The following is a 17,691-nucleotide window of genomic DNA, read 5'->3' on the forward strand; positions in this document are numbered from 1 at the left end:
CTCCACCAATTATCATGATTCGATTTCGATTGAGTTCGATTGAGTTTCGATTTTGAGTCGGGTTTCGATTGATTACCACACATAACATAAAGTAGACGCATAAATAACTCATAAGGCACACACACACGTATATTAGCCCCAAAATTCGCGTAAGTCGAGTCTCGAGTTCGATGATGATTAGATTAGCTCGATTATTGATTAATTGACTTTATCGCATTGTTACTTCCTATTATTCACAGTCGTAAAGCGGTTCGCATTGATAAATAGACTTCGATTGATTGTAATTAGATACTCCACATAATACAACTAACGTAAACATAAACATAAAATAAACTAACTACGGTCAAAGGAGTCAACCTTGACTTTGACTTGACTTTCGGTAACACGGGGTGTTACAAAAGATGATAAGAAAGCTGCATAGAATTTGTTTCATGTACTCTTGGTTTCTGGTGTGTTCTGCAGCCAGGTCTCAACTTGTATATATACTGCAGGTTGAGTCAAAACTGATCTCAGAATTAAAAATGAAAAATTAATTAGCTTTGAAGGTCTTCAGTGCATTTTAGTTGTGTTGTTATTTCAGAATCGTAAATGTTTGACTCGTCTGTTTTAACTCAAACCTGAAACTGTCAATCTATCTATTGAAGTCTGGAAGCTGTTGCGAGACACATGCATGTTAAAACCAATTCGTCGGTGCGCGTGCGCCGTTTTTGCTCACATGTGCGCGCAAACCCATATGCTTGCACCATTCTCGTGCGCACATGCCACATCATCAGTGAGCCTATATGAACACGACACACAGCTGTGCCATATTGACCCATCTACGTACGCCATGCGCGCGCCACCTAGGCGCTCTCTGGAAGGTGTGCGCGCAGACCATGACATCAGCTAGGCTGTCCATGCGCCACCTAGTCCTTGCAGACTCTCTACTCAACCACGTACATGTGGTCAAAAATACAAAGGTTACTCTCAAGCGGCTCGTGGTGTGCAAAGTGCAAAGTGTGATATCAAAGCGCCACATTCACGCGCGAGTGCAAGTTAGGGTGCTCATCACCTTCGCGACCACACTAGTGTGTGCTTCCATGGGTTCTTGGAGTCCTTACAAAGAAGACCCCAGTCCTTCACCATATCCCAATAGGTGTTAAAAATTGTAGCCACACCCGAGCTAGATGCGGCTATGATTCTCATTATCGTTCCTCTCCTCTGAACATAAAGTGTTCTTGTTACAACCGCAACAATTGTCGACAAATACTTGAGTCCATTCATGGCCGGACCATAATCTTTCTGTTCAAATGCTTGACGCATGCTTGACGCAACAATTGTCGACAAATGCTTGACGCATGCACTAGTCCATTCATGAACCTACAATATTTTCTCTGGTAAATACAATTAACCGACATGTTTTGAAAATCTTTTCAAAATCATTTTTATACTATTTGGTATATCATTTTTATAAATAACGTAGGACAAGGTAATGTTTCTTGTTACCAGTTTTAGATGCTTGTCAACACATGTGGGGCACGGAACTAAACTCTGATACACGATTAATCAACACGCCACATTTTCAAAAAAAAAGTATATAATAGCTTTAGCGTCTGTCAGGTGTATGCCTACACCACGCGCTTAGGCCATGGCCACTTATAATTAAGTGAGCCGAGGATATCCAGGACACCGCCACATTTTCTAAAACAAAAGTATATAACAGCTTTAGCGTCTGTCAGGTGTATGTTTACACCCCGCGCTTAGACCATGGCCACTTATAATTAAGTGAGCCGAGTATATCCAGGACACCGCCACATTTTCAATAAAAAAAAGTATATAATAGCTTTAGCGTCTGTCAGGTGTATGTCGTGATCAGAGATCCAAACTGAGCTTATATTTGAATCCGTACCAAATCAATAATAATTATTGCATAAAGGAGAAGATTGAAGTGGAGGCTGGTGGTGGTGGGACGGAGGTACGGCGGCAAGTGGTGGTTGTGTCGCTTCTGGTGGTGGAGTGGTGAAGAGGTGGGATGAACTGGTGTACGTTTTTTTCAATCTAGGGTTATATGATTAATTTGTGTTCGACTGCCCCTCTTCATGTTTTTTTTTATCTTTGCCATGTGTCACTCTATTATTCATTTCTACATTTTCTAACTAAAACAAAATTCCTATTTCTGCCTAATTAATATATTCAAAGAAAAATTAAGATATTTTCTCGACTCTTAATTATTTGTTTAATCTTGTGTCGAGACATTAAGTAAAACTTAGACTAAGATTTTTCGCTTGATTGGGTTTGCTTCATATTAATCAATACATGTTTGATAAATTTATCAAAGGACGTCTATACATAAAACAGTACTGGCTTGTATATTGTTAACATATAAGTATAGATCTTAGTGTTGTAATTCATTTATTTTATAATATCTTGCTTGTATATTGTTAACATATAAGTATAGATCTTAGTGTTGTAATTCATTTATTTTACAATATCTTTCATCTTCTCATTGTGAAGCATGCCAAACATTCAGGTCTTTTTGACGGTATAGCTGTGTAGGAATCGTTCACGTAAATATAAATAAAACAATTTTAATACTATTACAATAAAAGAAATAAAATGAAAGCGGTAAATTATTGTGTTGGTTACAACTAAAATAAGCAGAAATAAAAGAACTCTAGATGAAGATGAATAGAAAATGGTTGAGGGTTGTGTTTTACACAGAGCCCTTAAAACAAATTATGAATCTCCACTAAGAATTCGTTTTGTTTCTCAGAGTATAACAACCAAATCAGTGTGTACTGTCGGGATTGGCGCAAGAAACCGAAGAGAGTACCTTGATGTTAGAAGAAAGATGATAAGAAAGCTTCATAGAATTTGTTTCATGTACTGTTGGTTTCTAGTGTGTTCTACAGCTAGGTCTCAATTGGTATATATACTGCAGGTTGAGTCAAAACTGATCACTGAATTAAAAACGAAAAACTAATTAGCTTTAAACGTCTTCAATGCCTTTTAATTATGTTGTTATTTCATAATCGTAACTGTTTGACTCGTCTGTTTCAAATCAGAACTGAAACTGTCAATCTATTGAAGTCTGGAAGCTGTTGCGAGGCACATGCATGTCAATCTAGTGTGCGCGTGCCGTTTTTGCTCACATGCGCGCACAAACCCATAGGCTTGCACCATTCTCATGCGCACATGCCACACCATCAGTGAGCCTATACGAACACGACACACAGTCGTGCCATATTGACCCATCTGCGTACGCCATGCGCATCACCTTCGCGACCACACTAGTGTGTGCTTACATGGAACAACAAGGAAAGTCCCCACTTATATATCACCTAAAGTTTTTTCTCTCCTTCTATGTGGGACAAGATGCCACTTTCTGTCACACCCTGATTTCCCGGTGGACCCGGACTTGGGGTTTATGTGTGACGATTGATATCAGTAATTCACATAGTACAACGGAAGTCTTATATATTACAAAATACAAGTGTCCGAAATGTTCAAAATAATTATACAGACTGAAGTGTACTAAAAAGATCCACAGGCGGATCGAAAATAACAAAAAGGAGACTTTAGACTAATAGGTCTTGCATGGAGTCGCAAATTCCAATATGCTTAGACCGAGCAGCTCCAGCCTATTCCGTATTTGCTATTTAACCTGCGCTTAAAATACGTCAGTTTTCACTGGTAAATAAAATTAACCGACTCGTTTTGAAAATCTTTTCAAAATGCTTTTCATACCATTTGGTATATCATTTTTATAAATAACTTAGGACAAGGTAATGTTTCTTGTTACTAGTTTTACATGCTTGTCAATATAAGTTCCTCCCATTTTAAGAAAAACAACATCAAAAGGAAAACAAAACATTTTTTTAAAGATAGTCGTATTAAATATTTTTAAACTTTAAGTTATGAGAAAATCATATATATCTTCAGAGAAAAAAGGTGACCTCAATTAGATTTAGTTTTATTCAGTCTAGTTTTCGTCATTTATACAACTAAAATGATGCGGAAAGTTACATGGTAGCCATAATTACTTGATGGTTTACGCTAGTGAATCATAGTCCCTTGTTCGTCCTCGTAGCTAAAGGGCAAGGGGATCGACTTAACCGCTCGAAATTTCCCAACGTTGTTCAAATGCTCGTTTTCCACCCTGAAAAAATTCCATAAACCCCGACGAACAATCTCCAAACTAGCAACTACGAAAATCATCGCGCTCTGATGGAGCCAAGGAGTTTCATGGAAATCTAAAACTGTTTGCATCCATGCAAGTCGCAATATAACATTCATTACCTACAAATTCATCAACAATTATGAATATCAAAAACCAAAGATAAACTCAGTGTATGTTCAATGAAATAAAATTTACTCAATTAATTAATATACTACCATTACTACAAAGTAGACTGATTTACTTGGTAACATGAGTTTATCTCTTAACCAAGGGTTCTTGGAGTCCTTACAAAGAAGACCCCAGTCCTTCACCACATCCCAATAGGTGTTAAAAATTGTAGCCACACCCGAGCTAGATGCGGCTATGATTCTCATTATCGTTCCTCTCCTCTGAACATAAAGTGTTCTTGTTACAACCGCAACAATTGTCGACAAATACTTGAGTCCATTCATGGCTGGACCATAATCTTTCTGTTCAAATGCTTGACGCATGCACTAGTCCACAACACAAAGAGACTAGGTTATGCATTGTTATTGTATAAAAAATTAAGGGAATGATACCAAATTAGACATGTTGACCAAGCAACTCACCCAAATAGTCATTGAGTTTCATCCGTTTGTTTTTTGGCGCCCTGTTTCCACCGGCTACAGCTTAGCCTGCGCTTTTGGTGGCTTAGTCCGCACTTTTGGCCGACTTATCCACTACTTTTGCTTCCGGCCACGGCTTAGCCCACGCTTTAGGGGCCGGCTATAACTCACCGTCCATTATGGTAATTTGCTTGGTCAAAATATCTAGTTTGGTGATTTTCCCAAAACTTATACTATGGTCTTGTTTCTGTTTTGATAACCTACTCTTTTGATGACATGTCATTAACTTTGGCCATTTTGACTTTTTTGCCATGTTAACTTTTTATTAGGTGTTACTCAAAACAGTTTGTACTAATCTATTTTCTAAATGGAATTTTTTAAAAAGTGTGTCACACCAATTAAAAGTCATAAAATTTGCTAGCATGTGTGTGATATATGTTTAGTTACCTACCTGAAGCAATCGAAACCAGTATGGGATAATCGGGATAAATATATTAAGAAACTCATAGAGACTGCTTTGATTACATGTGTTTGATCTCCTCTTGAAGTCCCCCCAACCGTAGTAGCAAATATAAAATTTCACAGTCCTGAGTAACTGAACCTGAAACATGAGTCCAATAAAAAAGCACTTGTTTTAGACCATTTGCATGACTCAAACTAACAAAAGAGGAAACAAATTTAGGAACCGAGTCGAGTTTTTTCAAGTAACTCTAGCTTGTTCATTTCAAGCTTTTATCAAGTTTCGTCTATACTAAATGTAGGTGTGCGCATTAAGTTTGAATAGGCCCCAGCTTAGCCTAAAGTGTTCGAGTTCAAGTTTGGCTCATTTGAAGTCATAATAGGAAGTCAAATAGTCAATTACCTGACTGGTCAACTGATCGCCTAAGAAGAAATCAGGGAAGGTGACTTTATAAAGAGGTGCACAAACACAATGCCATAGGTTCACTATGAGAAAGAACCGGCTTGCACGATACATGATGTTAAGCGGACAAATCATTATCAATAGTAAAACCTACAAAATAGAAGTTACGTTACATAAGGGTGTTGTTAAACGAACCCCATGTGAAAGGGTATATTTTCTTAAATGGTGGGCCCTCCCTCATGTTTTGTGAGAGAGGGTTTATTTAGCGGCACCCTTTATAAAGGGGTAAACCAAGAAATTCTTACACTGAATAAACCTAGAGGGACCAGTTCCGTTAGAGTTGTGAAACTTAGAGTTCTTTCATCCATTTCCATTTCAAGATTGGAGGGTACAGCTCCAAGAGTTAGTACTAATAAAGCAGAGCTGAAAAGTAGGATTTCTTTATAACCCAATTCTGTAGTTGGTTTGAACCCGAAAATGAAAGAGTAATTGACACGAAAACGCTTCCAAAAGTATATGTTTCCGGCATACATTAGCATATGTAACACAATGTATGCAAACAAACTATATAATGGAAATATGTTAATCATGTATTGGTCGCGACCTGCACTCTTGAGAAGATCTCTGGCGCGTATTGTTAATATGACCGCTACCACAAGTGATATCAAACACCCAAAGAAACAACCTGTATCGATGAATTGGTAATTAGCAACAGATTCGTACAAACACTATTTAAAAATGAGTATCATCACCGACGGCTTATTATCGACTGATCGTCCATCATTACCAATGGGACCATTAAAGTATAAAAAATAGACCTCCAACAGCCCAAATATCATTGGGTTTTTTTTTGTGGGAACTCATTGATGATGGAGGTCAATGATACCCGTACCAAAAATATCCATACTGAATTTATGAATAAGTGGGTCCCGAATACCGTACCAAATTTATCGGTACAGTGTCAGACTGTCGGTGCTCATTACAAAATACTCACTTTATATGATACTGATACTGAACCGATACCGAAAATACCGAATTTTTGAAAAAAGTGGGTACCGAATACCGTACTGAATCTATCGGTATGATATTGGTACTCGGTTCCAAATGCTCATCCCTATGATTGTTTGGTGGTTATTGAGGCTAGGTTTTACGATCAGATTACCACACAGGCTTTTCATGCCTTTGTCAGCGTTGGGCCGTCGGAGAAGACTTGTTGGTAATTTTGTCGATGTTGGAAAACTAATTACTTACAACCATATTCCTGATGGATTTTTGTCGGTAACCATTTTCACCAATCTATTACTAAGATCATTATTTGTCAATAACACTCATTTGTTTTTTATTTTATTTTATTTTATTTTATTTTATTTTTTATTTTTTTGTGTTTACTAGTGAAAGTGAAGTGTCAAGATATTAGATCAAAATTTGTTTATGCACCCACAACTTACCCACAAAAAATGTTACTCCATGTTTGTCTTTTTTAGCCCTTGGCCTTAGATCCTTCATACCTAGACTTCGATTTGCATTGGCAAAATGTGTAATAAACGCAGATTCTACTCGTTCCATGAGTTTAACAACCTGTAATAACCAGAAAATTAAGTTAGAACTCTTTTATTAATCTACAAATAAAAGCATGATATAACTTCTGATTTTACCTCATCAGATTGGCTCAAGTAAGAATTCTTAACCATCTCCAGATAAGCTTTCGATGCGTTTCTTGATGTCACCTAAACAAAAAAAAATTAAAAAAATTGTCAAAACTTGACTCACCACATTGACACAATTTATGATCATAATTAAGAATTTAAGACCTTGTCATACTTCTTCATGATCTTGGATATAGCCAGTTGATTCAAGAAACTGTCAAGAACAAAGAAAAGTATTAAGCTAACCAAGACCGCTTCGGGTTTAATCTGTTTATTAATTATTGGGTTATTGAATTTTAATAATCCTAAGTTTCATCTCTTAGCCGAGAATAATACCAACTTTAAAAATTCCCTCCAACGATCCCAACTTGTAAGAATTTGGCCCCCATTGATCTTTTTATAACATAGGTGCACTTAAATCAATTAGACTATCTCCAGTGGGCCCTTGGAGACCATGCCTTTAGAGGCCCTTGGATGCCCTTACCATTGGAACTCATCCATCCTTAGAGGCCCTTAGGTGAGATGCCCTTGCACAAGTGTATGTGTTTGTCTTGGTTTATGTGTTGAGATGGGCCCAAAGTAAAAAAAGAAAAGTTTTATTGAAACATTGTGTGTAATGTGTAGTTGATGAGGTAGAAATTAAAGAAGGTAAGAATATTTATAGGGTTGGAGATGAAATAATGGTTTTTAAGGATTTGTAAGGATATTATGTGGCAGATGATGTGGCAGCTAAGGGCGCCTAAGGACGTCTTTAGCATTGCAGATAGTCTTAAGGAGTCTGCAGATGCACCTGAATCTATGAATCTATTGAGGATATCAAATTCTTATGTGTTTGAAAAGGATCAATGGGGGCCAAACTATTACAAGTTGGGATCGTTTGAGGGAATTTTTAAAGTTGGGATTATTATCGGCCAACAGGTGAAACTTAGGATTATTAAAATCCAATAACCCTTAATTATTACCAGTAGCTTTTCAAAAGCCGGAGCTTTCTATGGAACTCGACAAAAGCTTGTTTCAGTTTGGCTTGTGCAGTTCTGAGCTCCCTTTTGCTAAATGATAGATCAGATTTAGTGCCATCAAATATAGTTCTCCAGGGCGGTGATAATCCGGATTCTGGTGTGACATTGATCTTTATGTGATTTAGAATATCTAAAGAAACCATCTTTGTTTGGTTTCTTTCTGGTGTTTCTTGGATCTCATCTAAGGGCGATAAACCTTAAAAAAAATCCAGAACAAATCAGTAAGATTTTTTAAATAACCACTAGCTGTTTTTTTTCATGTTGTTGAGTGAATACCTGAATTTGGTGGTGTAGATGAAGTGTGAAAATTGATTCTAACTTTAAGAGCAAAGAGAGCATCCATCTGTTTGTTCAACTCCTCCGCCTCCATCACCACCTCGTCCACCTGTCGCTTGTAGAAACAGATTGCTTTATTAAACTCATCATCAAGTCTTTTGAAGAACACAATCTCATTCTCTGCTCCTTCCTCCCACGACCGAAAAAACATAGTTTGGTAGTGCATGCATTGCTCCTGATGCTGTATTTCACTTACAAGAATCACTTCTTCGGTATCGCTACTGTTTTCCTCATTGTAATTACCAACCCGATTCGTTAGTCCACTAAAAGCTCTATAGAGAGAGTGTCTTTCGGACAATATCACTCTTTGTGGAGACTTGTATGGTGGAGATGTTTGGTTCTGCCTCAGTCGTCGAAAAATCAAGATTTCTTTCAAGATCGTCTTGAGGTGATTGTATTGCATGTAAGCTTCCTCCCATTCTGGCACCATTTGTGAAGTAAATTCTTTTCCAAACTTCATTTTGATGTTAGTTTTCTCAACTTAAATCAAAGGGATTGCTTTAGGATTAAGTTTGTTTAAATACTACTAGTACTGAATAAAGAGCGTTCACTTAAATCAAAGGGATTGCTTTAGGATTAAGTTTGTTTAAATGCTAAATAAAGAGCGTTCAAATGTAACCCCATTGATTGCCTAAAATGATATATTCATGTATCATGTACAAGTTGCTTACTAATTTGCCGTTCAAAAAAAAGGTAATTTTCAAAAACTTGACCCATTAAACCAACTAGTCCCTCTAAAATACCAAGTCGAGTCCTATTGCATTACATATTAAACTAGGACTGTACCCATAATTATTTCAACCTAAAACTACCCTTTGCATTTCAGAACCCACAAGCCAACTACTTCATCACACTCTGAAGAAACACCGAACTAATTTTAGGGTTGATTAGTTTGGTTTATGTTTCTACCATAAGGGTTAATCTTCTTATAACTTTCTGAGCTCCTTAATATCCACCAATCCTGCAAAACAGAACACCGTTAGCTCGTTAAGAGGGGAATATAGGGGTTTCCCTCTTAACCAGACTCCGGCGTGAGAATAAGTATCTGCTTTGAGGAGATTTAAGTGTGTAAAGAGTGAGAGTAGAGGGAATAGAATGTTTAACCTGTGAACTAAGGACTCTATTTATAGCGGAGAGGTGTAAGAGGATGTGGGCTGATGGGCCTTGGGACGGAAGGCGACAACGTAGTGGATATGCTCCTTCTCTCACTGGTGTTCGACCGTTAGTGGCTTCTAAAAGTTCTCCGGTGCTGGCGCACCGTGAATAGAGCCACGTGCCACTGTTGTCGGCCTTGTTGTCCCTCTGCCATCAGCAGGTAAGTGGAGATCGTGGGGCAGGTGTCTCTACCCTGTGATTGGTGCCACGTAGGCGTTCTTAAGTACTTTTTGTCTCCTGCACGTCAGACGATCGTGGAGCACGATTGAGCAGAGCCTGTGGGATGCGGATTGGCTCTTTTATTCTGCCACTTGTACTTTTCGTACCTTTTGAAGTGGCCCTGCGCCGTAGACCCTGCGTGACCCTTGTTGAGCACGTAACTAGCCCGCGCAGGGTTATAGGTGCTGGAGGCTCTTATTCGGAATGCTAAGTGTCGAATTTGATGCTCTTTCTTGTTTAGACCTTGCGCGATGTCAATCCTTCTTGAAGTAACCCGCGCGGGCTAAGATTGAACATCTTGCTAAATAAGTAGTATGGTCTCGCGCGCAACCTGACAGACGGACTGTGCGGCTTTTTGGGACCATACCCCTTCACACTCTACACTTATCTAGTAGTTCTACCCGTATGCTTTGTGGCACTGTAGTCGCACTACCCGAACAACCCGTAGGGTGTCCCCAGTACACTAACTTCATAAACCTTTCTTCATCAACTCAACAATGATTTCAACATAACATTATTGTCCAATGGTTTAGCGGCAAAAATGGCTAATAACAAAATAACTCTTCCGTTGATTATTCATTTTCAATCATAATCTATATCAATGAAAGCTCACCATCCATCTTTATTGTGATTTTAAAGCTACAGTTACACTTCCCATCATCCTTTAATGAATCCAATACATTATACATTTGGGTACGAAAGTAAATTAAAAAGTAATTTTAACTATCTATTTAGTAATCAATGGCTAAGATTAAATGAAAGACAATAGTTTTTAAACATTAATAACTCTTTTACACAACATTGTTTTTTAATAAAAATCGCACCACAAAAACGAGCGTTTTTTATCTTTAAAACAACTATACTATTGCTATACTTTTGAAGGAAAAAAAATCGAAAACTCAAATACGTAAAACGTAATGGACAAAAACACAAAAATGACTTTTTCTAAAATGCAATAAACTAAAAACACAAAAAAATATTTTATTTTTCTAAAACGCACTGGACTAAACCAAAAAAATGTGTTTTTTTTTTTTCTAAAACGTAATAGAGTAAAACCACAAAAAATGTGTTCTTTTTTTCTAAAACGCAATAGACAAGAAAAATGTTTCTTTTTTTTTTAAAACGCAATTGACTAAAAACACAAAAGTGTAACGCAATACACGAAAAACACAGAAAAAAAGTGTTTTATCTAAATCGCATTGGATTAAAAACACAAAAAATGTGTTTTTTTTTACCAGAAAAAAACATAAGCATTATGTAACTAAAATAAATTTTGGAAGAGTTCCGTATTAACACATTATCTAATAAAGAATGTAAATAATGATTTTGTTGTGGTTTTGATAAGACATAATTGTTGCGTTTTACAAACAAAAGCATTTTCTAATTAAAATAAATATTGAAAGGGTTATTATATTTTAATAATCCTAAGTTTCATCAGTTGGTCGATAATAATCCTAACTTTAAAAATTTCCTCTAATAATCCTAACTTGTAAAAGTTTGGCCGTCATTGGTCATTTTCAAACATATAAAGAATTTGGTCTACTCAATAAATTCAATTACACCTAGAGACTCCGTAATTGATTTAAGCGCACATATGTTAGAAAAGGATCAATGGCGGCCAAACTTTTACAAGTTGGGATTATTAGAGGAAATTTTTAAAGTTAGGATTATTATCGGCTAACTGCTGAAACTTAGGATTATTAAAATCCAATAACCCATATTGAAACAGTTGCTTATTAACACGTTATCTAATAAGGAATGTAAAGAATGATTCTGTTGTGGTTTGGATAAGACATAAATTGATAAATGATTTCTCTTTTAGCCAAACTTCATCAGAACATACGAACACCGGTGCTCACTATGTGCTGCTAAGGTAATCACTAAGACTAGTGGGTATGGTGAGGTCCATCCCATGAGGATGGGCCGCCACTTAGGCGCCACATCACCGGCTCGTGGGGGATGGGCCTCCTCACTTTTGAGGGGTGGAGGATGAGGCATCACGTTAATATTTTATTATTTTCTATGTTTTTTTTTTTGTTAATTTAATAAAAACTTTAAAAAACATTAAAAATTACAACATAAAACAACCTAAATAAATTCATTTCATAACATTTAAAAAATTACATTTCCTAAAAATAAAAATTAATAATCCTAAAAAAGAAAAACATAAAAAACGAAAAAAAATTACGATACGATACGATTAAAAAACTAGACAACCTACGACGTCCATTTTTTTCACCTCTTCTTTCATCCTCCGATAAACCTCGCGTTCATCCTCCGGAACCGAGTCGAGATCCAACCTCATAATCCTAAAATCTTCCGCTCGAGCATAGTCGGCCGACACGGTTTTCTTGTGAGTATATTTTTCGGTCGCGAACTCTTTGAACGAACGGAATTCGTTTATCAAGTCGTCCATTTTCGACGATGCCTTCTCGCCCCCACCTCCACTCGAGCCGCCACCTCTACTCGAGCCGGCCCCTTTTCGCTTTCCGGCCGCTTCTTTTTTTTGCTTTGTCCCTCCCGGTGGGACGTTCCGACTCGTGAACGGGCAACGCATCCTCGTCATCTTCCGGGTCGTCGTTTATGTCGATTTGACAACGAGCGGTGGAGCCTCCCGCACTATAACTTCCGGACTCGGAAGTTTTAGTCCGTTTGGCCGTTGCGACCTCATTTGGAACCGGCTTCCATTTTTGTTCTTTCCTTACAACGTTGGAAGTGCGGGAAAGGCGTTGAATTTTGAGAGTCCCACTTGGCGATAGCAAGGTTAAGAATGTCCTCGTCGTTACTCCCGCTAGGAGGAGAAAGGTAAATTTGGTTATAAATCTGGTTAAAGGCGTTGACGACCTTGATCATTTTACGCCACTTGCCCGAGACGGATTCGATATCACGAGCCGGACCATGCTCCATAATCGTGTTAAATCTATCCGTTATCTTCTTCCAAAAACTACTACCCGTTTGGTTGTTTCCTAAATTTTAAAAAATATTCCATTAGTAAAAAAAAATGTTTTAAAATTTAAATTAAAAGTTTGGTTCATACCGACTATCGGGCAAGTAGAGGCCTTAACAAACGCCATTGCTAGCGCCTCCTTCTCTACTTTCGTCCAAGGTCTCCCTTTGCTCTCGTTTTTGGCGCGGTTTCGGGTTCAACCTTCTTTCCCTTCCCCTTGTTTTTTTTGCGCGTGAGCTCTTGCGGTTGCGATTCGGGGACGAATTCTTCATCATCATCGTCAAGTTGAACCGGGGGTTGCGGTTGCGATTGGAGTTGTTCAAACGTGTTGCGTTGCATGATTTGTTGGAGCGCTTGGTATTGTTGCATTTGTTGAAGTTGAGACATTTGTGAGAAGGCGTTGGGTGTTTGTTGGAAACTCGAAAACGGAAATTGCGAAGCCCCCCACGAAGGATCCATAGTCGGAGTGTAAGCGGGACTCGAAAAAAAATTAGGTTGGTTCGGATTGGGATTATTCGGGTTGGGGTTGTTTGGGTTGAATGGATTCATGATTAGAGCAAATTGTATAAAAAATATGGAGTGTTTTTATAAAAAAGGAAGAGAATTGGAGAAGAATGGGAGTAGAATGGGAGAGAATTGTATAAAAATGGATGAGATTGTGGTATTTATTTAAAATGAAAATGAATTTTTTTTAATTAAAAATGCCGTTACATAATGGCTATAATTCAAAATGGAGGACCGGCTACCCCGGCTGTGGGGTGTCGGGTGTGTCGAGCCGAGCCCCAGGGGGTGGTGTGGGGGACCGGCGCCGGTCCTAGCCGGGCCTCAACCGGCCCCCATACCTTCTAGTCTAACAAAACATAATCACTTTTCTTTATTCAATTCAATGAGCAGATCACCTTTTATAATAAACAAAAAAATCACTACCCAAAAAGTCAAAAGATTTGAATATTTATTTGATGTAAAACGCAATTTACTTCTCAAATATGTATAACGCCGTCGTTCCCACCTAAACTTCCGGCATTGGCTACGACGACGGTTCCGGCGGCTTCACTTTTCTGAGATCGAAACTTGGTTGTTCTAGTTGAGTTAACTCGCCGTGATTAGAGATCGAAACCGAGCTTATATTCGAATCTGTACCAAATCAGTAATAATTATTGCATAAAGGAGAATATTTAGGTGGAGGCTGGTGGTGGTGGGACAAAGGTACGACGGCAAGTGGTGGTTGTGTCGTTTCTGATGGCGGAGGGGTGGTGGAGTGGTGAGGAGGTGGGATGAACTCATCGTTTTTTTCTTAGATCTAGGGTTATATGATTAACTAGTGTTTTTAAATGACGCGCGTTGCGCGAAAGGCATTGGTGTTTTTGACCGTGCGGTATGGTGGGGCGGGGGTTTGGGGCATGGGTTGACACGTGGACTTCGAGCCCCCCGCTGGTAAGTGACGTGTTGGGTCGGTATGGCGGGGCGGGGCTAGCCCGCGTGGGTTGGCCAGTTTTATAAAAATTAAAAAAAAAACCTAAAATTAAAAAATACACACAGAATTAAAAAAAAGCCTAAAACTATTATTAAAAGTTCCTAAAAATTATAAAATTCTACAAAAAAAAAAGATTACAAAATTAAAAAAAAAAAAAAAAACCTAAAGCGTTAGGTAGCTTTCGAACAGGACGAGCTTGTCAAACGGCTTTCGCTCCTTGCCCTGGAACTGGATGTTGGCCACCGCCACCCGGTCTTTGTGACTTATATCACCGCCCAGGACGCTATCGTAGTAGGCTTTAAAACGGTCGAGCTTCGGTCGTAGCTCGCGCCACTTGTGTTGGCACGCGTTTAAATTGTGTGGGGCGTTCCCCACGTTGTGCCGGTAGCTAGCGAAAGCTTCCGGCCAGTAACGGGTCTCACCGGGTTGGCGGCCTTTCATCACGTTGTGTCGGTATCAAGTGTGGGTAGCGGGTTCAGGTAGGTGGAGTGAAGGTTTGGGGTAGCGATGTGGACAGGCGGTGGGGTTGGGGGGTTTTATAGTGACTTGGGTGAACCGTTTGGCCGTTTGGCTTGGCCAAACGGTTATTTTTTAAAATTTAAACCTAGCCGCTATGGCCTAGCCAACCCAGCCAATGAGAGCCGGCCACGGAGGACCGCTAGGCATGCCCAACGCCCGGGCTGAAACTCCCGCCCAAAAGGCCACACCGAAACCCAAGCCCACCCGGGGTAGTGACTTGGGCATTTGTACCCAACCCACGCCCCATACCCCATAGTCTAATAAATGAAAATAAGGTATTATTTAATATAAAAAGAATCACGAATTATGTAATCACTGTTCATTCACTTTTATTTTTATCATATATAGATTTGTGTTTCAGTAAAATGCCCATCTCCATGTTTTTTTTTATCTTTGTCATGTGTCACTCTATTATTGCTTCCTACATTTCCTATCAAAAACGAACTTTCTATTTGATCATCTCCCTAATTAATATATTCAAAGAAAAATTAAGATATTTTCTTAACTCTTAATTATTTGTTTAATCTTGTGTCAAGACTTTAAGTAAAAGTTAGATTAAGATTTTTAGCTTGTTTGGGTTTTGCTTCTTATTAATCAATACATGTTTGTAGGGCTGTAAACGAACCGAACGTTCAGCGAACAGTTCATGAACCGTTCGGCGGGAAGTTCGTTTATGTTCGTTCGTTTAATAAACGAACGAACATGAACAAGAAATTTCGTTCGATTAGTTAAATGAACGAACATGAACAGAGATCTCGTTCGTTCGATTGTGTTCGTGAACGTTCGGTAAGGTGTTCGTGAACGTGTTCGTGAACATTCACTGATTTCCGTTCATTTATGTTCGTATGTTTGTGTTTTGATTGAACATCTTTGTACTTTCTTATATTTTATTTGTCCTTTTGTATATTATTAAACTTTTATTTATTTTATTACCCTAACAATTAAACTAGAAAACCCACTTTCACCTTGTTTATGCATCATTTCTCTTTCATTTCTCAATATTTACATCGGCGAATATGATCGACCTCCGTTCCACAATAATGGATTCAAGTTAGAGTGCTACCCTCTGGGCCATCTATCTTCATCCTTCGACGCGTTCGCCAAATTTATTTGTGTTCGTTTGTGTTCGTGAACCGTCCGCGAACACGCTCATTTCCTTAATGAACGAACACGAACATAAAATCTCGTTCGGTAAGTGTTCATGAACCGTTCGTGAACACATTTATTTCCTTAACGAACAAACACGAACAAGGCCTTGTTCGTGTTCGTTCGGTTCGTTTACAGCCCTACATGTTTGATAAATTTATCAAAGAATGTCTATACATAAAATAGCCTTGTATATTGTTAACATATAACTATAGATCTTAGTGTTGCAATTCATTTATTTTATAATATCTTGCATCCTCTCATTGTAAGGCATGCCAAACATTCAGGTTTTTCTTTTATTTTTGTCATGTGTCACTCTATTATTGCTTCCTACATTCAGGCATACAAAAGAATTTTATTACTATTACAAAACAAGAAATAAAATGAAAGTAGTAAATTATAGTGTTGGTTACAACTATAAGCAGAAATACAAGAACTTTAGATGAAGAGGAATAGAAAATGGTTGAGGGTTGTGTTCTACAAAGAGCCCTTAAAACAAATTCTGAATCTCCACTAAGAATTCGTTTTGTTTCCCATGGTACAACAGCCGAATCAGTGTGTGTTGTCAGGATTGGTGCAAGGACCCGAAGAGAGTACCTTAATGCTAGAAGAAAGATGATAAGAAAGCTGCATAGAATTTGTTTCATGTACGGTTGGTTTCTGGTGTGTTCTGCAGCCAGGTCTCAACTTGTATATATACTGCAGGTTGAGTCAAAACTGATCTCAGATTTAAAAACGAAAAATTAATTAGCTTTGAACGTTTTCCGTGCCTTTTAATTATGTTGTTATTTCAGAATCGTAACTGTTTGACTCGTCTGTTTTAACTCAGACCTAAAACTGTCAATTTATTGAAGTCTGGAACCTGTTGCGAGACACATGCATGTTAAAACCAATCCGTCGGTGTGCGCGCGTCGTTTTGGTCCACATGTGCGCGCAAACCCATAGGCTTGCGCCATTCTCGTGCGCACATGCCACATCATCAGTGAGTCTATACGAACACGACACACAGTCATGCCATATTGACCCATCTACGTACGCCATGCGCGCGCCACCTAGGCGCTCTCTGGAAGGTGTGCGCGCAGACCATGACATCAGCTAGGTTGTCCATGCGCCACCTAGTCCTTGCAGACTCTATACTCAACCACGTACATGTGGTCAAAAATACAAAGGTGAATCTCAATCGGCTCGCAGTGTGCAAAGTGCAAAGTGTGACATCAAAACGCCACATTCACCCATGCACGAGTGCGAGTTAGCGTGCTCATCACCTTCGCGACCACACTAGTGTGTGCTTTCATGGAACAATAAGGAAGGAAAGTCCCCACTTATATACCACCTAAAGTTTTTTCTCTACTCCTATGTGGGACAAGATGTCACTTTTTGTCACACCCTGATTTCCGGGTGGGCCCGGACTTGGGGTTTAAGCGTGACGATTGATATCAGTAATTCACATAGCACAGCGGAAGTCTGGGATTATAAATTATATATTACAAAATACAAGTGTCCGAAATGTTCAAAATAATTATACAGACTGAAGTATACTAAAAAGATCCACATGCGGATTGGAAATAACAAAAAAGAGACTTTAGACTAATAGGTCTTGCGTGGAGTCGCAAAGTCCATTA

The 17,691-nt window shown here is 38.6% G+C and overlaps 1 protein-coding gene across 6 annotated transcripts; it reads right to left on the minus strand.

Annotated features, from left to right (window-relative positions):
- Positions 1 to 3,438: 3,438 nt before the first annotated feature.
- Positions 3,439 to 10,510, minus strand: LOC110903889 (phosphate transporter PHO1 homolog 9). Of its 6 annotated transcripts, XM_022149683.2 has the most exons (12): positions 8,550 to 10,509; positions 8,217 to 8,469; positions 7,420 to 7,468; positions 7,264 to 7,335; positions 7,057 to 7,186; positions 6,213 to 6,293; positions 5,914 to 6,002; positions 5,609 to 5,758; positions 5,198 to 5,347; positions 4,375 to 4,653; positions 4,023 to 4,278; positions 3,442 to 3,643 (listed from the first exon to the last, which is right to left on the minus strand). In XM_022149683.2, the coding sequence occupies exons 1-11, from the start codon at positions 9,067 to 9,069 to the stop codon at positions 4,036 to 4,038; spliced, it is 2,016 nt and encodes a 671-aa protein (XP_022005375.1). In that variant the 5' UTR covers positions 9,070 to 10,509; the 3' UTR covers positions 3,442 to 3,643; positions 4,023 to 4,035. The 6 variants fall into 6 exon arrangements, 4 of the variants coding, with proteins under 4 accessions (XP_022005373.1, XP_022005375.1, XP_022005374.1 ...); XR_004879478.1 differs by having other exon boundaries at positions 3,439 to 3,643; positions 4,449 to 4,653; positions 5,914 to 6,293; positions 8,550 to 10,510; XR_002572222.2 differs by having other exon boundaries at positions 3,439 to 3,643; positions 4,401 to 4,653; positions 5,914 to 6,293; positions 8,550 to 10,510.
- Positions 10,511 to 17,691: the final 7,181 nt, after the last annotated feature.

This window comes from Helianthus annuus, chromosome 14 (assembly GCF_002127325.2).
Source record: "Helianthus annuus cultivar XRQ/B chromosome 14, HanXRQr2.0-SUNRISE, whole genome shotgun sequence".
NCBI classification, from domain to species: Eukaryota; Viridiplantae; Streptophyta; class Magnoliopsida; order Asterales; family Asteraceae; genus Helianthus; species Helianthus annuus.

Bases quoted from the DNA above. Each gene is read 5' to 3' on its own strand.
- LOC110903889 (XM_022149681.2), bottom strand. From the start codon at position 9,069: ATGAAGTTTGGAAAAGAATTTACTTCACAAATGGTGCCAGAATGGGAG. The intron at 8,470-8,549 runs GTATTCACTCAA...ATTTTTTTTAAG, and splicing joins ATCTACACCACCAAATTCAG to GTTTATCGCCCTTAGATGAG. The intron at 4,279-4,374 runs GTAGTATATTAA...ATGAATTTGTAG, and splicing joins CAGTCTACTTTGTAGTAATG to GTAATGAATGTTATATTGCG.